The sequence below is a fragment of the Adiantum capillus-veneris genome, chromosome 17, assembly GCF_014529385.1.
Source record: "Adiantum capillus-veneris isolate H3 chromosome 17, ASM1452938v2, whole genome shotgun sequence".
In the NCBI taxonomy this organism is placed as follows: domain Eukaryota; kingdom Viridiplantae; phylum Streptophyta; class Polypodiopsida; order Polypodiales; family Pteridaceae; genus Adiantum; species Adiantum capillus-veneris.
In genome coordinates, this window is record NC_140947.1 from 1,731,572 (window position 1) to 1,757,457 (window position 25,886).

Below are 25,886 nucleotides of genomic sequence, written 5' to 3' on the forward strand. Positions count from 1 at the left end.
CACACAGCCAAGTGGAGACGAGGGAGAGAGTTGTAAAGGATTTTGGAGATATCTCCCTTAGAAATCTGGTTTCTTTTAAAAGAAGCCAGTATGAGTGGGTCAATAGAAGGAGGCTCGATCTAGCGCACAATTAGCTAGAGCACCCCTGATGCGGGGGTGTTGCAGCTCATGTGGCATGAAGATTCCAGCCGCAACATCAAAGCTTGAAAGTAGGATTTTTGCACATGGGTAGATTTCAACTGCAAAGTTTTCTACCATGTGCGCAAAGAGTCCCTAGCTTCTTTCACTTGCTTTTTTACAGTGGATGTGGTAGTTAAGGGCATAACTCATATGTGTAACCTTTGATGAGTCGCAACGGAAAAGACCTGAAAAGCGAAAGAGCTAGGGCATGAGGCATGAGTGAGAATCGGGAGTCCTAAGAAGTACAAGTGAGCAGTGGCCAATGGAGACTTGCTGGGTGAGCAACACGGAGAGCAACCAACTTGGTGGCCCCTCATATGTGGGTGGTTGCCATATAGAAATGCAAGGCCTTGTTTTGTTTAATGTAAGGATATGCTAAGATTTTGAGTCTCTATCTAGTTTTTGGCATGTTAAAACATTCCATATAAGCCAAAGAAGAGAAGCATACAAAATTGTGAATACCTTGGTGAAGGTTTTCAAAATAAGTGTGTGCATTTACAGTTTCATTGGCTTTTTGTTCTAGAATAGTATTTAGGTCCATAAATGCGTCTCTTAATTTAAGAGCCTCATGACTTCCTTTTCGGCTTTATGTTTGAAAAAGCCAATGTGAGTCTTCACCTTGTTTCGTTTGTAAATGGGTCTTTTATTTGAAGAGTTTCATGACTTTTTCTTTCAAAGAGATTTGTTTTAGTTTGTAAATGGCAACCGGGCCCCTACAGTAACAATGTATGTTATTTAAAACAAGTGAAAGGGTCACGATGGCTTTTTAAAACAATAAGAAAGTGATAAAATCATCCGGTTAAGTTTAACTAGAATTATATAAGGTGAAGCAGTATTCAGGAATGTCTCTTTTATTATGCAATCAAGTGTCCTCTCAAAGAAGCAAACAAAAAATACTAGCCAAGTTTTTGAAAATTTGTAAGATTTTTGAACTAAGTTTTGACATCATTGCACCATTTTTTTTTCTCTTTACCATGATTTGCTCATTAATATATATATATATATATGTGTGTGTGTGTGTGTGTGTGTGTGTGTGTGTATAAATAGATAAATAAATAAATAAATTTTCATATATAATAAAAAGAACTCATTAACATATATTATATATTTACTTATTTATAGTGTGTGTGTATATATATATCTGTGTGTATATGTATGTATGTATAGAACTTACTAGAATTATGCAAAATGAAGCTTCGCTTTATCATCTAAAAGAATAGAAGTCAAGCCATGTGAGGAAGTGAAATAAAAATATTCATTTAATACTTTTAAAACCAAAATAACATTTAAGATAAGTCTCAATCATCATTGAAAACATTGAAACATTGAAAGTATGCCTAACCTAACACATCTCTAAAGCTTCTTTAGAAAGCCAAAAATTGTTTTCCTCACAGAAAAGATAGTATTAGTTATAATAGCAACGGCCTCAAACAAAATGCCACGTCAAATGCCACTCACGTGGCATTTTGAAGAGGTCAAAGAGGACATGAAGGAAGCTTGAAGGCTTGTAGGAGGTTACTTCTATCGACATCCTATTGTGGCACTCGAAGGAGGCGACAACCCAAACCAGCACGCATGAGAGAGAGAGAGAGAGAGAGATTAACAACTTTCTATTCGCAAGTTGTACTTTTCCTTCCAGTTAAATCAGTCCAAAGAGATTCTTATGAAAAAAGCATTAACATATGACCTATATCTTTCTGTTTTTGGTTTTAAAATCTTTGCCTTGATTTAGCTTGGTTCTTAGGTTTGACAGCAAGTATTTCATCGCAACAATACAATAGGCAATAGTTTGCAGGGGTTTGAGAGAGCAATCTGTAATGCTGCAGCACACCGTGCACAATTTGATGAGGTCACAAGGGCAGGGGTTAACCCGAGGGAGAATGCCAACTGCCTCTTATGTGGATGATTGAGAGGTGTCGCATTGTCAAGAAGAGGGGGTGAGTGAAGGGCGTTTTGCAATGCAGAAAGCTCAGTTCTGCAAATCAAACGACGACTCTAGCTCTACAAGCACCAAGGAAAAAGTAGCACCTCTCCTCATTGGTAGGGAAGTAAAGCCAATCAAGAAAATATCCAACAAGATCTACTGCCATATCTACACAACTTTCATAGCCATGAAAGCACTACCTCGTGCTCACCGTGCCCCCAAGTAAACCTACTGCGACGCAGCCCTAAGTTGCTGCATGGAGGGCGAGGTGCAAGCAGTGGGCATGGAGGGTGATAAGACAAGCAGGCAAAGGGCTATGGACGGGCTTGGATTTGTGAGACCCACTACACAAAAGGGAAAACTACTGAAGTAGTAGTAGTGTTACATTAAGCAGTCAGTTTGTAACTGTCGTAATGTTTTCTCCCATATCAGACATATAGCTATCCAAAGTTTTGCACAAAGAATTATAGTTCGAAAGATATTGGCTAGGGCATTAGCAGCAAAGTGACACTAATTGCTCCTGCACGCAACATGCCCTCCAAATGGCCCCATGTAGTTATGCTAGAAATAGAGGAAAGAAAAGCACAGCCACAAATAGCTTATGACATATATAGCCAAAATTTCCATCGATTCTATTTCCAATTCAGACATGGTCAGTTTAAAAGTAACAAGCACTATTACAGCTGGCCATCAACAAGCCTGTCCTTCGTTTAACTTACGGTGATTTCATCAGAGTAGCTACAGAGAAGAAATCACATAACCTCTGGTATACAAGAGTTTCTCTGAACTGTAAGTGAAGGAATCACAAGCAACACCACACAGCACTTTCAAAGGGCTCAAAAAGTCCACTTATTTTTTGAATGAACCTATTAGCAAAGAACAACCTTCTCCTGCAGTGCCTCGTTTGATACTGTCTAAAAGCTACCAGTAGTCCTTTCGTCCGCTTATAATCTCCATTTCCGACATGCCATAGCTCAAAACATCTGATTTTGCTTTATGGGTTAATTCAACACCCTTTGTTGACTTCCCTTGGCCTGCTCTGAACCGCACTTCGTACCACCAATTAAAATGGTATGCACTTCATCTGCTTTTGCTGTGATTGATTGATTCAACACGAGTTACTTTTCCTGCACTCGCTGTACTAGTCTGCATGCTAACTCATGAAAGCTTCCATAAGCAAGGTCACACCACCCTCGTATGTTCAAAACTCTCACATTTTCTCAATTGTGCTACAAAATTCAGGCCATCAATGTGACAGGATCTTTCACAAATTTATTACTGCAGGACATTAGCTTATGCTTGACAGGCATTATTCCTTTCTCACGCCATCGCCTCACTAAGAACTCTTCCAGAGCTCGAACCTGCAAAAGAAATCATTTAGAAGAAAGTTTGTACTTCTTTCAGAGAAGGTACAAGAAACGAGAATGCAGAGCCAGAGCCAAGACTCTCACTTGTTTAACGACCAAAGGTTCTCCCTCCAGGGTCAAAGGTTTGGTGATAAAGGTCAAGAGACCGTTTCTATTGCCATAAACAACGTCGGTGAAGTAGCGATCTCCTACCTGCATGACTTATTTCATGTCATCTGTGTTGCGGCCTCCAGTAACTTTGTTAGCTTATTGCACAGATTGTGACCTACCATGACAAGTAAAGAGGCATCACAGCCAAAATGTTTCTCAAGTTCTCCGGGTGATCCATCTGGCTTTTTAGAACCTGCAACAGACATACAGTTCATCACCTAAGGCAATAAACCCAGCGCAGAGAGTTTCACATCATTGAGATAATATTCATTAATTGATATGTACCAGAGGAGCTGGAGATGGTAAAACCATCTGAACGGCCCACAAAGAAAACAATGAATACTACTTCGGTTTTAACTATGAATTGCATCTGAGCTTTGGTACAGGGTGCACTACATGCCTTTAGTTTCCTATTGATTTCATTTTCTTTTTGACAAGCCACAGATTAAGTTGAAAGGAAAATTTTCTCGAGAGCCTTCTCAAGAGCCATCATGTAGAAGGTGAATCTCTAACACCTCCTCGCCCCTTCCACAGGGCATGAGAGAAAATATTTAGGAAAATGTTCACTCTTACAAAGCCATCAGAAAGCAGAGGAAAGCTCCTGAAATACCTCACAACATGACAACACAAACAACACCGATGTTATGATCATAGATCGTAAGAAGTCGGAAAATGACAGTCCACTTGGAAACTAGAATGCAGAAAGGACGCTGATTTTCCTAATATCTTTGAACAACTAAGTTATCGTTAACAGCAGCTATTCTAAAAAGATGGCTTCTTGATGATGCACCAAATAGTTGTGGCCACAGGTGTTGGACGCGAGACTCACACACCCATGAAGTGCATGCAAACACTACCTAGATCAACATAATGTCAATCGAGGACACAAATGACACGATAGGCACACAGAGGAAATCTCTTAAGCTTGTCAGGCTGAGACCATCCTACACATACAACACTCAGGAAGGCCAACTAAACCACAATCAAGAACCTCACTGCTCTCAACTACACCACCTAGCCACATACACACATACAGAAGGTAACTCACCTAATCATGCCAGATTCATACGAAACTTAAGGAACACCATCCCCTCACTAGGATACACTTGTCCCTAAGCTTCTACACTCAAAACCCTCACTCTAAACCCATCTGCAGAAACGCCTAGGATGACAGAGCCGAATTTTGAAAGTGCCCGAAACTGAAATTTATGAGTACCTATGCATAGCTTATGTCGCCACGATTCTATAGACTACTAGCACGCAGAAAACAGACATCGTTTGATACACTTACGGCCACAAATAGCTCGTAGATGCGTCGGCGTATGCGCTTCTTCTCGCGTGGAATGCTTGGCGTTGTTGCGTAGCTCTCCTCGAGCCTACAGCAATGGTGCAGTCGGATCTCCAATGCGTTGAGCAAGCCGGGCGTAGCGAGAGGATGAAGCTCACGCTCTCTCTCTTTCTCTCTTACACACAGTAGACGGAAGCGTTAAGTTTTGATTATGATTAAAAGTCTTCCTTACAAAATGACCTAGGTACCTTATATACTAAGGCTACCTTAGGTTTAACCAAAAATAGGGTTGAAAGGGTCAAATGGCTTTGTATTTACAATCTGTAAGTGCCATTGCACCCCGGCTTCTGAAACTAGAATAACTACTCATTACAATGACATTTATAGCCATAATCCGCAGCATTTCATAACTCGCAGAAGATAAGACTTTGGTACGAAACTTGAGTTATGTTGTGTTGTTGACCCCGCGGTCAACATTCTCCCCTTCCGCGTTCATGTCGTCCCCGACATGACCTGATTGTCGATGGCCATGTGGTCTTTGCTGTCGTTTTGTTGTTGGAAAGAAAGTATAGGCTATAGCCTTTGCAGTAGCTTGTCTTGTTCGTCCAATCCGATGTACATAGTCTTCATATGATTCAGGAAAATCATAATTGATGACGAACTTTATGTCTTTCACATCCACGCTCCGAGCTGCAGCATCTGTTTCTGTCATTATAGGTCTACTGCCAGATCTAAATTCAAAAAGAACCCAATGTCGTTTAACTTGACTCTTATCATCATGGATAGAGAAAGTTCCATCCATCACTTGCTCCAGCAAATCTGTCAATTCGGAGTATTTGTGATTCTCATAAACAACTTCTACGATCTGTAGAATTGAGTGATTGGCTTTCTGATCTTGTGAGCCAATAACAACTTTGTAAGGATTTTGTAGAAATGGTATGGCTAAACCCTTAACTTCTTTAGGCCAAGTTGCACTCCAATGCAAAGTCTGTCTGTCAGGCCGAATCCAGGACTTAATTATTCTAATTTGAGGTTCAAAACCCTGTCGAGCATTCGATGCGCATTATCAAGGACAAGCTTTTGAGATCCTCTGATTACCCTTATGTCTGCTCTTTGTCATTGAGGACTTCTTTGTTCTTGAGTTATGTTGTGTTGTTGACCCAGCGGTCAACACTTTGCTGTTGTTTTGGCTTCATCTGTTGCACTGCTTGTATCTTTGTCGAACCACAACAAGAACTATGATCCATTAGAGCGGACGTCTATCATCGTAATCATTCATCTTTTGAGATCCTCTGATTACTTTTGTATCTGCTCTTCTTCATTGGTAACTTCTTTGTTCCTGTGCAATCATGTTGTTAGTGTTGTCTGCAGCTTTGTCATTGTAGGCCATTCTTCAACTCGCCATTGAGGAGAAGTATGCTATGATCTGAAATTGGTGCTCCAATTCATTTGTCAATTGATTTGAGTAGCATTTCCTTATTGTTGATGTAGAAGGAATATGTAGAAGAGGATTGTGATAGGTGTCTTTAGATTAGGGTCTAAAACCTGGATAACCAAACGGAAAAAACCTGGTGGAAAAAAAATGCCTTTGGTATACGCTCTTATTGGAGTTGAGCAGTTGAACGTGAAGTACATGTTCATAAAAGGTGAGTGCTTGGATGCACGGAAAGAGTGTCTGATGCAAGTGCCAATTATGGGACACTCTATATGCATATGAGAAATTTGTCAACAAAAGCATGCAATGTGAAAGAAGGAGATGATGGGTGTTTCGAGGAATAAATGTAGCACATGTGACATCAAAAGATGTCTCAATAGCTTCCACCTTTCCAAGAAGGGTTTTCGATGTAGAAGTTTCTCCACTCGTATCTCACTATGCTCAGTACGTGAGTGTCTTTTGGACCTTCTCCTTCACTTCACCAGACTTAAGTACTTAGACTTCGACTCTTTTGCTCACCTATACCAGCATGAGCGACACAACTTAAATATGCTCAACTCTTCCAGCTTGAGCAATACCTAGAATAGCTAAGACGCTTAGACCACAGAGAATATTACTTGAAGCTTTGGGACTAACACCTCACTCATTTTGTGGCTTAGCTACTCGACTTTGATTTGTATGACTTGTCGGTTGCATGTTGACACTACTTTGTGACAAGTTCTTCGGCTGTTGTAGTGGCTGCTGAGACATACTTCGTGAAGTTTCATCGTTTTCCTGTACCTTCTTCTCTTTGTAGTGCTCAGGCCTCTCGTCAGTCTTTTCTTCATGTAGATTATGGATTTTTTTATTTTTTCTTAATAATAAACAAAAAAAAACTCAACAAAAGAAAAATCATTCAAATAGAAATCTAAATGCTATGTACACTATACACATGTCCCTAGGGACTCATATATGGATTTTGTCACCATACGCCTCTGTAACACTACTATGAGGGTATATACTCTAAATTTCGTCAAAAAATTTATCACAATAAAACGCAAAAATTCAATGCATCTCACAAAACATTGCCCTCTAATAGTCATAATGTTAGGTCCGCATTCAGAATGCCTCCCCTTTTCTTATTTGGAGTCATCCTTTACGACAGGGTATCGCAAAGGGTATGTGTTGTGCTTGGGCAATTAAAAGTTGTGCCTATGCAGGCCTTGTAATGTAGCCCTATTATGCATACACAGTCAATGCATAGAAAAGATTTATGTTGTGCAAGATGTGGGTATAAGCAATTTTCTTATTGGCATTTGTTGGCAAGGCTTCCTATTCTAAGCAATGTAATGGTCTTTGAAGCTCCTGTATCGTTGCTTGATTGAAGCGACTTGCTCTCTTCTAACTGTACTGTAATCGTAGAAAGAATTGTAAGAATTCAAGCGGCGATGCACTGACAGCAGTTTTGTTGTTCTTCTTTGGGACTCATTTCTTTGCGATTATTGGTTGTTTTGTTGCTGGCTCTCGTTTGGGAACCCATACTTGCCCGTGCTTCGTTTGTGTTTGAAGAGACTTCTTTGGGATCCACCTTTTTGTTGTGTGAGTCGACAGTGGTCTTTGCCTCAGCCCTTGTACGCTTGGTTGGTGACAGGATTCAGGCTTTGAAAGTTGATACTGTGGTTGTTTTGGAATCCAAATGAATTCCTGATTTTTTTGTGCTTGAATCAACTTCTTTGGAGCCCAAACCTGAGTTGTGAAAGCTTGCGACTTTGTGATATTCTTACCCGTTCGTGCACGCTTTCCTTGTTTTTGTTTTGGTGTTGGATCTTGTGATTTGTCATTAGAGATCTTTGTCTTCTTGATCCATATCTGTTTTTGGCCGATCTGGCTTTTTGGTATCCAAATTTGTCGAGCTTTTTGGCTTTGACTTGTTGTACTGTTCTTTTGACCTGTCATGGTTGTTGCTGAAGGGGTTGGTGATAGTGATGGCCCGAGTTGATGATAGGGGATGTCGTAAGATTCATCAGTATCGCTACTATCCTCAGCAAGGTTGACTTCTTGTACTTTCCCTTGATTTTTTGGCTGATAGTGGAAAGTTACTGTCTGTTTGCTCGTGGGTGGTAGTTTCTTGGAGGACTTTTCTAGCCCATTGATTAGAGCATTGTTAGCTCGTTGCTCTTGTCGTCTTCCTCCCAGCTGAGTCTTTGCCTCCTTATTAGGAGCCATGTATGAGGATGCTTGTGGTGGCTGTGTCTTCACCGAGGACTTTGGAATCCACTTTTGATGCACTTTATTCGTGTAGTGATGACATTGATTCCCGGGTCGTTGATCTTCTGGAAGCTCGAAGTGTTCTACAGAGTCATAGAACTCGTCGTCTTCTTCATCTTTTGATTCTCCACATTTCTTTGTTTCCTCCTTGTTTCGAGAGCTTGTTGATGTCTGGTTCTCTTCGTTTTCCTGGATTACACTCACTGCAAAATAAGGAACGACATCATAGCCATTTTCATCACAAAACTTTGTTGTGGGAGCATCCTCCACGGCGCACACGTCCAGAGTAGCCAAGATGTGTTCCCATCCAAAAGGCTCTAACTCTTCTTCAGGAAATGGTTCTGGGATATAGTCCTTATCCTCTATAACCCGCTCTAGGATACATTCCTCACGTTTCAAGCTACCACATTGTGAAGCTCCATACATCCACAATTCTTTAGGCTTACCTAACCAAGCTGGAAGTTCTGATCCTGCTACTGTGGCGGAATCAAACTCTTTAACCGGTGTTCTCGTCACATCCCTATAGCTATGGTCCCTCAAGTTGATCTTTGTTATGGTCTCCATGTGTCTCAGGTATATATGGTCATAACCCCAATCTTGGACCATTTTCAATTGTCGCATGAATGGTCTTCCCAGAATGATTTCATAGTTGTTCTTCTTGCCAAAGTCGACAACATCAAAAGTATGTTCATATTCAATGCCACAAGAAGTAACAAGTACTTTTTCTAGCAGTCCTATGGGCTTTTCCTTGTGTCCGTCTGCAAGCTGCAGGGTCATTCGTGTGGATATCAAGGCAGGTTTTCCCCATTTTTTCCAAACCTCTTTGGTTGCAATGGCCACACCAGCTCCACTGTCAAGGATTGCCATGGTTTTTACATCATTGAATTCCACAGGAAGGGTAGTGTTTCCATCTTCTCCCTCGTAATACTCGCCTACCTTGTTTAATGGCACTGGCCTAGTATTTAGTTGAGGCATTTCAAGCTCTTTGATGCCTTCCTCGATTTGAGTCATTGGGGTTTTTACACCAAATTTCTCTAGACATTTACCCACATTAGCCCACATGTTTGGTCTTATTCTGAGCAACTCGGCTAACATTATTGTACAGGTGACTGGGGTAGATAGAATATCTACTAGCCCCTTTGAATCAATGGCCTTGTTGGGAGACAGTCTCTTTGATGGGACTGCAACCACATCTGACTTGGTCTCGTACTCTCCCATGTAGGACGGTAGTGTTCTTAGCGAATGGGGTTGAGTATCCATAGATTGTACAGATCCTTTGTCCCCCCAACACGATTGTACGTCTAGATCCATTTGAGATCCAGTTTCAAATTCCTCTATTGGTGGTAGAAACACTCCTCGTTCATCACCAGTCTTGTCTACTCGTCCTCTTAGGTCATCGGCTTCATTGGCCTCTCTGACTTGTTTCCACAATTCGTCAAGACCATCTACCTCTTTGCCATCCTCAGGTATAGCTTGGTGAAATCCCTCGGAAGAGTTATCTGTGGTATTCAGTACTATCCTTGGTTCTAATGTTGGGTCTTTGAGGTTTGGTCTGTGCTCATGACTAGAATCTGGCTCTTTTAGTTCCTGGTTTGGTGGGATTACTTGTGTAGGCATGACACGGATCACATCCTCAGGTTTTGCAGCTGGTGGTTCTAGTAAAGCTTGGGCTGTTTGAATCATTTTATGGCACATTTCAAACCTTTGCTTTTCTAGTTCCGCATAGGGATATGTCATCCACCTGTGTTCTTGGGTTTGGTTGTTTTTGAGTCTCACATCATAGGCTTTCAAGAGGGCATCTAATGTCTCATTAACCTTCTCTGCCAACACAGATCCTCCAGAACTAGCACTTCTCGGTTTCTCATCCATGGATGGTTCTTCTAGAGGTTTAACCATCTGTGTAAGAAAAGGTACCTCCTTTTCCTCATGTTGTTTTATCTTCTCCTGAGCTTCGGTAAGCTTCTCAGCTAGGGATTTTTGCTCTCGTTCCCTGCGTGCTTTCATCCTAATCTTTCTAGCTTTCCAACTATTTCGTTTGCTCTTGGTTTTCTAACTAGGTGCGTCTATCTTTGGTCCATCATCTGTCTTTGGACTCGTGTCACTTTCCGTGTTCTTTGTCTCTGGATTCTCATCAGCTTTCTTTTGAGCTAGTGCTCTCGTAACTACTTGAACTGGTACGACATTTTCATTTTCTGAGCTACTAGGTAGCTGAACAATCCCTGATACGTTTGTCGTGATTTTCCTGATTTGGTTTGGTTTTTCCGGGCAATCGGGGATCAAGTGAGTGATGCCACACTCAAGACAATAGGCATTTACTTCAGTGATCTCCGTATGAGGACATTGTTTGACCAAGTGGTTGTCACGACTTTTGTGACAATCTGTCTCTGGTTGAGGAGATTCTTTTAGCATTTCCTCTTGGCTATAAGCAAGCTTTGACCTAGATAAGCTGCTATTGCAATGAATCGCAATGTTCTTTCGTCCATTTCATACCTTCTTTCTTTCGACTGAAACCCAGGAGGTGGAGGTTGTACGGGCCTCACCACTCCATGTGTTTCTCTCACATTTTGTTGCTCCGAAGGGTAGTACTCATTTTGGTTGCTATACCACATTGTAGCTGGTACTAACATTGGTTTATTTGATGCTTCCATCATTAGCATGTATCTCATGTCTACCGGCATTCTAGCACCTGGCAGCGGAGGTTGTTGTCCTAAGACAAGCTGTGGCCTTAAAACTCCTACTAGTCTTGGCGCATTCCCCATAATGTATCTAGGTGAAATAGGTGCTTCTCGAACAGGTTGTACATACCTCTCCCTAGCATTTTCCATGCTATAATAGCACTCTTCCCCCGTATGGTTCGTCCATTTTCTCTCAATTTCACACCACTTCGGCTCTCCCGAATCAGACCTTACAAGAGGAATCAACCTCTCGACCAAGTCGTCGATAAGCTTTTCTTGATCAATAGGTGTCGTTGGCTTGGCAATGGACTCACTTATCTGTGAAACACTGTGCTGAGAAGATGTGTCATCTCATTGACTCTTTCAGTCCTTTTCTTTGTATGCCTCACAGTTATTCACTAGATAAAGAGCTTCTTTGATCAACTCGTTTAGCGTCATCCTCCTTATCATATGCAGATCCTTCTAAAGGCCCGCATGTCTCATTCCCTGGATAAAGATCAGCATCAGTCGTGCTTGCGTAGGTAATTCCGCTCTCGGACAGAGCTTAACATATCTCTTGAGCCGTAATGATGCTTCGCGTACTGATTCATCCTCTTTCTGTTTGAATCTATGGATTTGCGAGACCGTGTTGTGAGCAATGCCTTTTGGCGAGAATTCTTCAATAAACTCCTCAAATAGCTCATCTAGGGTCTCAAAATCCCATATTTCCACTGAGTCGAACCATGTAGCCGCATCATCTTCTAGAGTCAATCCAAATCCTGCAAACTGTGTCGCAAAATCTGAAACTTCCTCTGCTCTAATCACTCTTCTAAAAGCCGCTACGTGATCTCTCGGATCTTTATCTCCGGAGTATTTTTTGTTTACCCATTTCTGGACTTGGGATGGTCTAACTCGTCGATTGTCTACAAGTCTAACCAGAGACTCTCCCAATCCTTCTCTCGTTATCGCTCTTGAAGGGAATCCTGGTGGCTCAATTCTTGGAATTCCTATAGGAATTCTCGTGTTTGGTGGAGGCATTTGTGGTCCTTCATTGACTAAATATCCACCTCTTTCTAGTACAGTCTGTGGATTTATGCTTTCTACAACTCTGTATTCTCGTCCATACTTAGCAACTATAGATCTCCATTGACAGTCAACTCCGTATGTGTAGACATATAAGAGCTTGTAATCCGTTATCTCTTCTAGGTATGGATCTGAGCACCTATAAAGATTGACCTCATTGTCGTCAATGTATCTATATAGTCCTTCACTCTCATGACCAATCATCCAAACTCTCTCAACAAGATGGGTCTTTATCAATTGCAAGTTTGGAAGATCCATTGTGGGAGGATATTCCTCTATCGTCGGGATCTCCAAGCTTGTGTAAGCTGCGTTTGAATCTAGGGTAGACATGATTTCTGGGCTTAAGAGCTTTTGCTTGGTTCAAGTAGACTTAGTCCACTGTGTTCAAGTGCTTTGGTTAGGGAAAAGTCGAAACTATGTCCAAATCCGCAACCGTTTCGTCACAATTCTCACAAATTGTCGCTTTTAGACACCCCTGACTTCCGGATGCATTTTGAGGCCTCAAACGACGTTTTTTTCAAAGTTGAACTAAATGGTTGCCGTAGTTTTGCTCTAAGATCTGTGGAGCCGCTCTCAGGCTACGTTTTGATATAAAAACTTTTCCGATCCGATACCGTTTGTGAAAGTTATGGCCAAAATAGTGAAATGCAGTTTAGACTGGTCAAAATGAGTCCAAATTCAATTTTGAAAAAAGATTTGGGATCTCTGTGACACTGTGAACACTTCTGTCTGGTCAAAATTACAGTTGGACCCTAAAACTGGCCTAGAGACATCCTACGCGTAGTATATCTATATGCTCAGAATTTAACAAAATTTGGTCCAGAGACTCCTCTTAAGCCCAGCAACACAATGGTATGCTCAAATTTTAATTTGAACCTAAAAATGGCCTTGAGACATCCTATTTTGCTCAGAATGACTTGAAATTTTCACCCCAGGTTCTCCTTGATGTGCTGATCACAATGGTGTGCTCATAAGTTGGTTTGGAGTCCTAAATCAAGCTGAAGACATCCTACGCTTAGGATGTCTTTTTGCTCTGTTTCAGCTCAAACTTGCACTATAGCTTCCCCTTGACGTGCTGATCTCACAGCTCTTTTTACTTTTTGATTCTGACACCTATAGGTTGGTCAAATGATCAAGAATCTGTTCCAAAAGCCTGATGTCTGTTCTGATGAATTCCTAAGTCAAATCAACTCCAATTTGGACCAAAATTGACTAGGAGGCTTGCCTAAGGCTATACAACACCCTGCTATGTCCACAGTTTGAATTTGGCCTCTAAATCATGCCTTAGACATCCTACGCGTATGATGTCTAACTACTCAGAATTGCCCCAAATTTGAACCACAGACTCTCCTTAAGGTGCTGATCACCAACGCGTAGGATGTCTTTTTGGCCTGTTTGACCCCAGACTTGTCCCACAGCTTCCCCTTGATGTCAGCAACCCAGTGGTATGCTCAGATTTTGGTTTGGATTTCAAAAGACCCTAATTTTAGCTGTTCCAGTCTTTTTCAGTCAAAAGTGCTAAAGTCTGCTTAGGACCCCCGTTTCTCCCCCAAATGAGATGAAATTGATCACATGCACTCAATACAACATTTAGAACATGCCTATGGAGTCATCCTATGGTTTGGTCTCAAAATTAGGCCTTGGACACAATTTGGGTAGAATGTCTGGCAGTTCTCGTCTTTTGGCTTTGATCTGTCAAAATTTGGTCAAATTTCCACTTTCCAAGTGAAAATAGGATAAAACCTACCTTCTAAACACACTGGTCAACTCAGAATTTCAAAAAAAATGCCCAAATCACCCTGTACTGATTTTTTGAGACTAAAGTGTCCCTGATGCTTCCTTATGCTCTCAGAAAGTGCAAGTATGCTTTACAATTGCAAAATCATGCAAAAATCACTCAATTTAAGCCTTTTCTGAAATTTTACGTTTTCTGACTCCGCCTTTTGGCTTTTGGTCAACAAAAATAGGGAAAAACACCCAAGTCAATATGTTACTAGGGTAAAACCTACCCTCTGAACCCACTGGTGCAGTCAGAATTTTCAAATTTGGTCTCCAGAACCCCCTTGAGACATCCTACGCGTAGGATGTCTATGTTTACAGAATTGCAGGTTTTCTTCACAGAACCCTTGCAAATGCTCTTTTATATGCACAACATCAGTCAGTCATACAAAAATATCCACAAAAGCTTGTTTAATGCATTTTTACCCTCAAAAGCACACTTTTCTGTGATTTCAAATGCAATCAAGCACTTTAGCAAATAATTCAATGTTGAATAGCTCTAGATCAGAATCGGATCACTTACCTAAAGCTACTCCTACAAATCATATGGGGTTTTGCATCTATTAGTAGAAAAACGCTTCACTGCCACACACGGACTAGTAAACGCTTTTATCACCTCACAAATCACTCGACCACCAACAACTACTCTAATCCACAGATCCTAACTAAACCTATCTAGTCGCAGACCCTCGGCAAGACGCACGCTTCCTGGCTATCCACTTGATCACGGAATATCCTCTTTCGGATCCACTTAAGAAAAATGCTTTCTTTAGCCGAAACTAAATCAAGCAACCATCACACGAGTGTTAGTAGGAAACCTACTTAGGTCCTTGTGTCCCCGGCAACGGCGCCAATGTTGGACGGGAGACTCACACACCCATGAAGTGCATGCAAACACTACCTAGATCAACATAATGTCAATCGAGGACACAGATGACACGATAGGCACACAGAGGAAATCGCTTAAGCTTGTCAGGCTGAGACCATCCTACACATACAACACTCAGGAAGGCCAACTAAACCACAATCAAGAACCTCACTGCTCTCAACTACACCACCTAGCCACATACACACATACGGAAGGTAACTCACCTAATCATGCCAGATTCATACGAAACTTAAGGAACACCATCCCCTCACTAGGATACACCTGTCCCTAAGCTTCTACACTCAAAACCCTCACTCTAAACCCATCTGCAGAAAACGCGTAGGATGACAGAGCCGAATTTTGAAAGTGCCCGAAACTGAAATTTATGAGTACCTATGCATAGCTTATGTCGCCACGATTCTATAGCTACTAGCACGCAGAAAACAGACATCGTTTGATACACTTACGGCCACAAATAGCTCATAGATGCGTCGGCGTGTGCGCTTCTTCTCGCGTGGAATGCTTGGCGTTGTTGCGTAGCTCTCCTTGAGCCTACAGCAATGGTGCAGTCGGATCTCCAATGCGTTGAGCGAGCCGGGCGTAGCGAGAGGATGAAGCTCACGCTCTCTCTCTCTTTCTCTCTCACACACAGTAGACGGCAGCGTTAAGTTTTGATTATGATTAAAAGTCTTCCTTACAAAATGACCTAGGTACCTTATATACTAAGGCTACCTTAGGTTTAACCAAAAATGGGGTTGAAAGGGTCAAATGGCTTTGTATTTACAATCTGCAAGTGCCATTGCACCCCGGCTTCTGAAACTAGAATAACTACTCATTACAAATGACATTTATAGCCATAATCCGCAGCATTTCATAACTCGCAGAAGATAAGACTTTGGTACGAAACTTGAGTTATGTTGTGTTGTTGACCCCGCGGTCAACAACAGGTTTTGATTGAATGTCATCTATCGACCGTTTGTTAGGCATATGGCTACAACAAAAGCCCTAAAGTCTTATAAGATAATTCTACTGACCTAGTATGTATGCTTATATTGAATGTAAACCAGCTGCTCACATAAGATGCCCGGTCATCCTTCAAACCACCAAGTTCGAACACAAAATCAATGTCATCCAGTCCAAGTGGCGAGACCACTTGACAGATAAGTATTGGCCCTGATCTCAGGAGCATTTGCAGTATGTCACTATTAAATTAAGGCACAGGAGTGCCGGTACAACCCTCACCTTCTCGGGAGGTTTCCTTGTATACGTAGTCACACACTCAAGTTCCCAGCCCACTCTGAAACTGCCCACTCAAGTCCTTCCAAATTTGCGGTACATCTAGCTCTCATGGGCTTTTCCAACAGGCCTCTAAAAAACCTCCCAAAAAAAAAAAACATGGATAATTGTAGCGCGTTGAACTGCTCGCCATCACTATCTCCTCCAGCCCCCCCATCCCCTCCTCTCCCGCCTCGCGTTGCCTGCAGCAACCCGCCAGACCCCCCTCCCGCCTCGCACTCCTCTCGACCTGCTTACCTGCCCCCTTCTCCCTCTTCACGGCGCCAATCTCCCGCTCCCCCTTCTTCAGCTTCGGGCCCCCCGGGTCGCTTTCGGCCCTATACTGTAGTAACACCGACTTACCCACTCTCCCCACCTTCGACACTCGACACCATCAACCCACCCTCCCTCGCCTTCACAGCAGTAGACACAAATGGAGAGCTCTGCTCCGCCTCAAAGGGACTCAATGGAAGCCCCCCTTGCCCGACCCCGCGGAACCCGCCATCCGACTTGCTCTTTCGCCGACAGAACAAGCGAGCTTAGAGACAGGTGGCACGCCTTCAAGCCACCTCTGTTATCTGCAAGATCATCGGCACCCGACCTAGCAGAGAGAGTGTGTGATCTCCTCCAGGCCCGCCTTTTAGCAAAGGTGGGTAAAATCATCAACGTTCAGCTTCTTGGGCGCGGCTACTATCAAATAGAGTTTGAGACTTCCGAGATGGCGTCCACAGTCATTGCAAGGAGCCCCCTGGCCATTGAAGCAGCTAGAGCTCATTTTTGACAGTGGCGTCATGGCTTTGATCCGGCTACCAATGCTCTTGTCGAAGAGGCAGACCTACCATCTCAGTCTCCTTCCCAGGCCTGAGGAGAGAGTACCTCCCGCTCCTTTCCAAGATAGGTTCAGAGCTCCGTCATCCTCTCCCACTCTTGCCTCACAGCCGGCTCAAGGAACAGGACCTTCATCGTCTAATAGAGGTCTCTTGGAAACGCTTTTGCCACGAGCCGCCTGGCGAGAGAGGAGCAGAGTTTCCCCAAATTGATGACATAAATTGACTCTAGAGATTCCCTAGGTGATTGCGTGTATGGAGGGGTTAGTAATAAGCCAGAGCCAGAATCTTTACGACGTTAAAATTTCTCTTTTATGGCCGTTTTTGGCGGGCAAGAGAATAAGAGAGAGAAAGAGGGTTACCCTCAATAGAGTTTGAGTGAAAGAGAGGGAGAGATTCGCTATTTGTAGCACTGAAGCCAAAGAGGAAGAGCCGCTTCCCCGTATTTTTCTCTTGCGAGTAGAGAGCATCGCAAGGCGGTGGTGAATAGAGAGAGGGAAATAGTGAGCCTTCGACAAAGTAAATTTTGGTGTAGATATCACCTTTTGCCGGAGTCCCTCGAGGACTGTCGAGTTTCGACATCCGTCGCCGGTGGGATTTCTTCGCTTACGACTTCACACGATTCCTCTGCGACTCTTCCCCAAACTTGGAGGCAGCTTGCTTCAGAGTACATGTGTTGTTTCTAGCAGCTAGAGGGGCAGAGGCCATGGACACAACCGTTGGTTTCTCTTTCCTTATGTGTGACAGGGACCAGATTGAGTGGACTCTGGACTCAATGATAATCTCGCTTCACGCTACGCTCTCGAGTTCTCTCATCACACGAGAGACTTGGGCGTTACAGTGTCACGTGACACATCCAACCCTATGTGTCCGTGGACAAGCTACAGCATGATCAGGGTTCAGTCAGTCCAATCAGTCTAGATTAGAAGTGATCTGGCACTTTTGTGAGTCTCTTCGTAGATCGTGCATGCCCAGTCACTTAGTGTAGATGCATATCCTCTGATTGCACACAGCATGATCATAAGTATTCCCATCAGAATCCATCAGAATCCTTCAAGGGAATTTTCCAGTGCATTTAGCCTATTTTACCTATTTTTAACATTTTTCACTTATTATTTTTAAGTGACTTTTGTTGAAAAGTAGGTAGGGCAATTTTGCTAAGTTTGTATATAAGCAAACTAGAGCTAGCACTATTTGGTAGAAGAGGCAACAGGAGCCAAGCTCTGCAGACAACTTCTCAACAAGACCCCTTGGCAGTTCCCCCTCCAAGCAAAAAGAATCAGCCCTAGCGTTTTCCCATCAGCAGATCACCGCGACGGAAGACCCATCGCGCCTGCCTTGCTACGCGCTGCTATGCCCGTGCCTGTGTGCTCTCGCCCTCCTGTCCTCAGCCCAATCCTGCACTCCTCGAGCCCGCGCATCCTCTGGTGCTCCCTTCTTCGCGCTTACAACTGGTATCAGAGCACTAGGGTTTCACAAGGACCTGCGCGGGTGGCTGAACAGCAAGCAAAAGGTGTTTTCTTGCAACAATCTCCACTTCTATCGCGAACCCCCTTGCTTCCGGGTCATCGGGGATACCTAAAGAGTGTCAAAGCAGCCCAAAACAGCCTGTTTTTAGGTCAAAAACAAATCAAAACAGGTTACTACAACAAAGTACAAATTCTCTCATGATGTATTAAGTTCTGGGAACACTTGTACTTGGTCCCTACTACCCTAAATCAACCAAATTTGCTGAAAAACAGGTTCTAAAACAGGTTTTTACAGCAAATTACAGATTTATGCAAGTTTATGCAAATGTACATTTGATGTATTTGGATTGGGGAAAGTATTAAATGTTGTAATTCCCGAGCATTAAGCAAGTTTTGGATGCAAAATTCCCTTTTCGAGTCAATTTTCTGCACTTTTATGCTAAAAATTGGGGGTTTTGTCCATACATGCTCCCAAAGACTCTGTTTTTGCATTATGTATACTCTTTGAGGTTAAAAACAACAATATTTGTTGTTTTTGGGCAAAAATTTGCTTGCTGAATTTTCTGCACAAAAAATTCAGAAATTGCTCTTCTTGCCTAAACATGCATATTTTTGGCTGTGACACTTTGGAGCTGTTGTGCACATTGCGGTGAGGTTATGATCTGTTTTTTGGTGCATTCTGCCCAAAAATTTCAGCATTTAAACCCTCTTGTTTGTGCAACTATGGCATCGACTTCCTCTGCCGTTAAGAATCTCTTCGAGATCAAGCGGTTTGAGGAAACAGGTTTTGATCTTTGGAAGAATAGGATTCAAGGAATCCTCTTTCTTAAAGATTGTGACAGGGCACTTGAAGCAGAGAAGCCAGAAGATATGTCAGATGCAGCATGGCTTACATTGAACAAAAAGGCCATTACCTACATTTAAATGGCCGTCTATGACGAGATCTTGGTAGATCTCAAGGGTCTTGTCAATGCGTTTGAGTTGTGGGAGAAATTGAAGGCAATGTATGAGAATAGGACCCCAGTTAATCAGGTACATTTGATGCGGAAACTTGTTGGCATGCAGTTAGATGAGTCCAAGAGCGCTGCAGAGCATTTGTCATTGTTTACAGGCACTCTATCTCAATTACACGACTCAGGTTTGCCCCCTTTTGATGATAATCTCAAAGCTATCTTCTTGCTGATGACTCTACCTGATTCTTGGGAGACATTGGTGGTCTCACTGTCAAATAATCCCAACTTGACTTTTGATGGAGTTAGGGGTTCAATATTGAATAAAGAAATCAGGAGGAAAGCAAGTGGAGAAGGAGGTGGCTCAACCAACATGGTTAGAGGCAGGACAGAGAAGAAGAATGCCTATGCACAGAGAAGTAAGAGTAAGAGTAGAGAAAGGGGAAATGCCAGCAAAGGCAAGGGTGATGTGACATGCTATCAATGTGGCAAGAAAGGTCACAAGAAACCCGACTGCAGGTACTATAAGGCAGAATTGGAAAGGAAGAAGAACGGTGGAGACAAAAAGAAAGAGAAGAAGGAGATCAAGACAGATACACAGGACACTCCAAAGGGGAAAGAGAAAGCCAATGTGGTCTCTAGTGTTGTTATTGAGGAGCTATCAGATGTTGTAGACATCTTATGTGCCACTTTGTCAGCTGATGATGCTCATAAGTTTGATGCCTCTTTCAATGTTCATACACAGGATATGCAGATCACCAAAAGTGATCTAATTGATGCTTTATTGACTGTTAATGATACATTATCCTAGACTTGGATAGTTGACTCCGGTGCTTCATTTCATGTGACTCCTATCAAGGAGTGCTTTTCTACTTTTGTTGCAGGCAGCCATGGCCATGTTTACCTTGGAAACAATCATGCATGTTCCATTGAGGGTATCGGCACCGTGCATCTTTCTATAGATGGCGCAAATGAGCTTGTCTTGCATGATGTTAGATATGTGCCAGGAATCAAGAAGAGTCTGCTTTCTGTTGGTCAGATGGATATGCATGGTTACAGCATTTTGTTTAAGAGAGGATCATGGAAGATGACAAAAGGCTCAAGGCTGATTGTAAAAGGTACAAAGAAAGGGACACTTTACTGCTTGCATGGAAAGGCCTTGTTGGGCAAATTTATTGCTTTGGCTGAAATTAACTCACATATGGAGTTGTGGCATAAGAGGCTTGGCCATATGAGCCAAAAAGGCCTTACTAAGCTTTGTAATTTGAACAAGCTTGATGCTAAAAGCACAAAGCTTGATTTTTGTAATGAATGTCAATATGGCAAGCAAGTAAAAAGTTCTTATTACTCCCGTGTCTCTCGCAAATCTAATGTGCTTGATCTTGTACATTCTAATGTTTGTAGCATGCCCACTAAATCTATGGGGGGTGCACATTATTTTGTCTCTTTCATTGATGAACATTCTAAAAAAATCTCGGTTCATTTGCTCAAATCTAAGGATGAAGCCTTTGCTGCGTTTAAGAAATTTCATGCATTTGTGACCACCTCGACAGGTAAAAAAGCTGAAATGCTTGAGTACAGATAATGGGGGTGAGTTCACAAGTGGTGAATTTAACAAATTTTGTGAAAATTTGGGCATTAAGAGGGAGCTTACTGTTCCATACAGCCCCTCTTCTAATGGTGTGGCTAAAAGGACTTTATGTGAGAGGGTGAGATACATACTGTCCACAGCTAATCTCCCTCATGGATTTTGGGGAGAAGCTCTAAAAACTGCAGTGCATATATGTAATCGATCCCCTCTCACGTCTTTGAAAGGTGACATCCCTGAAGAGGTTTGGTCTGGTAAACCTGCTTCATATGATCACTTACGCGTCTTTGGTTGCGAAGCGTTTGTGCATGTAAGACCTGAGTTGAGGAGTAAGTTGGATGGATGCAAAGTCCATTAAAGGCCTCTTCATGGGATACGGTGAAGAAGGTGAAATGGGCTACAGAATTTGGTTACCTTAACTCAAAAAGGTTGTACGCAGCCGGGATGTTGTTTTTAATGAGGCAAGGCTGCTTAAAAACAATTGTGCCTCCAATGGTGACCATAAAAAGGTGAAATTTCAGCATGTACAATCACCTATGAGGCCTAATTTTGACCCTCGGGATACACCACATATGGCTAAAATGTTGATGAATCAATGGTGTTTGAGCCAAATGATGTTGGACAGCAAAATGAGGCTCCTGAAGGGCATGTGCAGCCACATAACAACGCTGAAAACAGGGCTGAAAATGATGTACAGCAGCCCTTTCTTGATAATATCATTGTTCCACCTATTGTAGACCCATTTCCAGATAATGTGGATCATTGGGTGAGGCGTTCTACTCGTCCAAGGCGGAATGTGAGTAGATATGATCCCTCTTTGCATTATATTATGTTGACAGATGAAGAGGAGCCTCTCACTTATAAAGAGGCTAAGACATGTAAGCACAGTAAGAAGTGGGAGCTTGCTATGCAGGAAGAGATCAAAGCTTTACATGCTAATGATACTTGAGATTTGGTGGAATTGCCCAAGGGAAGGAAGGCCATTCCTAACAAATGGGTGTACAAAATCAAGACGGTTGATGAAAAACCTAAGTATAAAGCAAGGCTTGTTGCAAAGGGCAATGCTCAAACCAAGGGTATAGACTTTCAGGAAGTGTTCTCTCCTGTAGTAAAAATGGCCACATTACGTGTATTGTTTCAATAGCGGTTGCCATTGATTTGGAGTTAGACCACATGGATGTACATACAGCTTTCTTGCATGGTGATGTTGAAGAAGAGCTTTACACGAAGCAGCCCAAAGGTTTTGTCATTCCTGGAAAGGAACATTTGGTATGTGTGCTCAATAGAAGCTTATATTGGTTGAAACAAGCTTCTAGACAATGGTACAAAAAGTTTGATGCTTTTATGCTCAAACATGGTTACAAAAGAAGCCATGCAGATCATTGTTTGTACACAAAACTTGATGAAAATGGCAGCCCTATCATTCTTGTGCTCTATGTAGATGATATGCTGCTAGCTGCGAAGAAAAGAAGCACTGTAGATGCTCTTAAACAGCGGCTAAAATCTGCGTTTTCAATGAAAGACCTTGGGGCAGCTGAACACGTTCTTGGAGTCAAGATTAAAAGGCAAAGAGACCAGCGCATATTGTATTTGTCTGAAGAAAAGTACATTGAAAAAGTGTTGGAAAGGTTTAACATGGCTAATGCTAAGCCTCTTGGAGTGCCTTTACCTCCATATACAAATCTTAGCAAAGCAGATTTCCCAAAGGATGAGGTGGCATTGAAAGCAATGAAGGGAATCCCTTATGCATCTGCTTGTGGTTCTCTTATATATGCTATGGTTGCTACTCGTCCAGACATTGCTTATGCACTGGGAGTTGTCAATCGATACATGTCGAATCCTGGCAAAGCACATTGGGAAGCTGTCAAATGCATTTTGAGATATTTGTTAGGTGCAAAATCAAAGTGTATCTCTTATGGCAAAAGTGATCTAGAGTTGCAGGGATATTGTGATGCAGACATGGCAGGTGACTTGGATACCAGGAAATCTACTAGTGGATATGTTTTTGCTATTGCTGGTGGTACAGTCTCTTGGTGTTCTAGGTTGCAGAAAATTGTGGCACTCAATATTACTGAGGCTGGATATATTTCAGCCATTGAGGCTTCTAAAGAAGCCATTTGGTTAGGCAGACTTGCAAAAGAACTTGGCATGCCTGCTAGTACTCCAGTGTTGGGATGCTATAGCCAGAGCTATAGCCAGAGTGCTGTCTATTTGGCCAAAAATGCCATGTTTCATGCACGTACCAAACACATTGATGTGCAGTACCACTTCATACGTCAGGTATTGGAAGATAATCTAGTCACCTTGACTAAGATCAACACATAGGATAACCCTGCAGATGTTCTCACCAAGAGTCTTGCCAAGGCTCAACATGAGCATTGCATGCAGATGGTGGGAGTTGGATAGCTAAAAGGCGTCATTTATGCCTTTAAGTGGGAGGTTGTTGGGTTAAAGGCCTAAATGCCTAAAAGGCCTAGGCTCCCTTTTGTACATTTTATACTTTGTCCAGGTTCACATTGAGCCTGGACATTATTTTAAAGTCACTTATAATAAAAGTGGGAAAAGACCACAAAGACCATAAGGTCTTTACCCCAAATCGTACGAGCTCTCTCTCTGTCTCTGTTTTCGAGCCTCCACGCCATTGGCTCTGTGTGCTCTCGCCCTCCTGTCCTCAGCCCAATCCTGCACTCCTCGAGCCCGCGCATCCTCCGGTGCTCCCTTCTTCGCACTTACAATCCTGCTCCCTTGGGTGAGTGGAGGTTGGTTCCGTCAAAGCGTGGAGTATTCGGACCTCCCGAATCAGTGTTTTATTGTCGTCAGATGGGCCATCTTGCGAAGTCCTGTCCACGGACGAGATCCCGACCTACACCGTAGGCTCAGCCCCAACCTTCAAGGGCTGGCCAGCAGCAACAGACAGAGTCACAGGGCTCAAGCAGAGGAGAGCTGGCAGTAGGTTCGTGGTCGACGTCGACAAGGGCCACCACGCCAACCTAGCACTCAGAGTGGTCCCCAAGCTCCAGTCCAGCGGTAGTGGGTTCCCACAAGGAACCGTTTCAACCCTCTTCAGCAAGACGAGGTTCCTGCTCCACCCTCCACCTCAACCTCACCTCCAACAGCCCCTCCCTCCCCCTCCGCCCCTCCCCCGCCTCTCCACCTCGCCCTCCTCCCTCTACCCATTGGCCCCAGTTTCAGAGCCAGAGGGGCCGACTACGTCAGGAGATTCAGCGCTACCTTGTGGGAGGAGAGATTGGCCTTCTTATGCTACAAAAGCATCATCTCTGTGAGCCGCATTAGACGATGTGGTCGGCGCTTGCATGGGCGGTATAAGACATTCTGGTCAGCTGCATTTGGACCTGGTGGCATCCAAGGAGGGGTATGTATGACTATTGCAGACTCTTGACAGCAGGCCATTGTGGACAGAGGGATTATTGTGCCTGGTAGGGCTCAGTAGATTACTATGCAAGTTCAGGGTTGCCTCTTGGGCTTCCTGAACATCTATGCACACAATGTGGCGAGTGCACGTGCAAAGTTTTGGTCTCACATTGTAGAGTCTCTGTCTCACAGGCAGAGCAATGGTGCATTGGGGGTGACTTCAACATGTTGGAGAACTGTCACAAGCCGGGCACCACGTGCCAATAGAAAAGAACAGACTGAACAGACTTTTAGCACTTCAATAACAACTGAACTGAAAGAGAGAGACGACACGCAACACAGAGTGGCGGAATTCCACCCCAGAGAGTATTGGCCCCAAACCTTGGCGCCCCTTTCGGTATTTCTTTATATTGCATCAACACAGTACAAGCCGGTACTCCAAACTCTGCACCTTCTCCAGGAAGCATGCCAAAGAATGAGCCCTAGCCTCGTATTTAAAGGCCCTTGGCCTGAAAAGCAGTTACAGTAAAAAGCTTTTAAAACTTAAAAGCTTCTGGTCCAAAAGCAAAGCCAAAAGCTGCCAGCTTTTCGTAAATCCCGTTGGTGTCCGTACAACAGACCACGTGTCAGCCTGCCACGTCAGCTAATCAAGGTTAGGGTTAGGGTTAGGTTTCGAGCAGAATTAGGGTTTCTGATTTTAGGGTTAGGGTTTCAACAAAATTAGGGTTTTGGACAGAATTAGGGTTTCTGATTTTAGGGTTAGCGTTTCAGCAGAATGAGGGTTTTGGGCAGATTTAGGGTTTCTGATTTTAGGGTTAGGATTTCGGGCAGAATTAGGGTTTCAACAGTTAGGGTTTCTGGCAAAAATTAGGGTTCGAGTTTCTGCTCTCAAGCACCACGTCATCACTTTGTGACAATTTAGGTCCCTCGGCCACATCTGTAAGTTGGCTCCATTCTTTAGGCTTTGACACGTCAACACTTTGTTACATCTCCCCTTCTTGAAAGAGAGTAATCGTCCGCGATTACAACATATCTGCAAAACAACTCAAGTTAGCTCAAAAATTTCCGAGGGTCATTCCAAGGGACATTCCGAGGGACAATCAGTTTGCTCTTTTTATTAAGGAGTTAGCTTCTCCTTTCTGCTCCTTTGATCAAGGAGTTAGCTTCTCCTTTCCGCTGTTTTGATCAAGGAGTTAGCTTCTCCTTTCTGCTCTTTTGATCAAGGAGTTATGATCAAGGAGTTAGCTTCTCCTTTCTGCTCTTTTGATCAAGGAGTTAGCTTCTCCTTTCGTCCAGATAGAAACTCTTGATATTCCGGCGTAGTAAAATTAGCCATCACACCCAGACCGTACTGATCTTCCACGGGTGTCTTGATGCACTAAAAAATTACATACCCAAGCAATCTCATCCAATTAGGAATATTCAATGGT

At 43.0% G+C, this 25,886-nt stretch overlaps 1 protein-coding gene and 1 pseudogene across 1 annotated transcript in view; one reads left to right on the top strand and one right to left on the bottom strand.

The window, feature by feature from the left end:
- Positions 1-2,715: 2,715 nt before the first annotated feature.
- Positions 2,716-25,886, bottom strand: part of LOC147436712 (haloacid dehalogenase (HAD) superfamily protein) — a 49,915-nt gene continuing 26,744 nt past the window's right edge. Inside the window, exons 3-5 of the mRNA XM_086486155.1 lie at positions 3,737-3,814; positions 3,556-3,659; positions 2,716-3,465 (exon numbers count right to left, since the gene is read on the bottom strand). Coding sequence (XP_086342281.1) covers positions 3,343-3,465; positions 3,556-3,659; positions 3,737-3,814 — 305 coding nt within the window. The 3' untranslated portion in view covers positions 2,716-3,342. The remainder of the gene's footprint in view (positions 3,466-3,555; positions 3,660-3,736; positions 3,815-25,886) is intronic.
- Positions 21,427-22,033, top strand: LOC147436713 (uncharacterized; annotated as a pseudogene).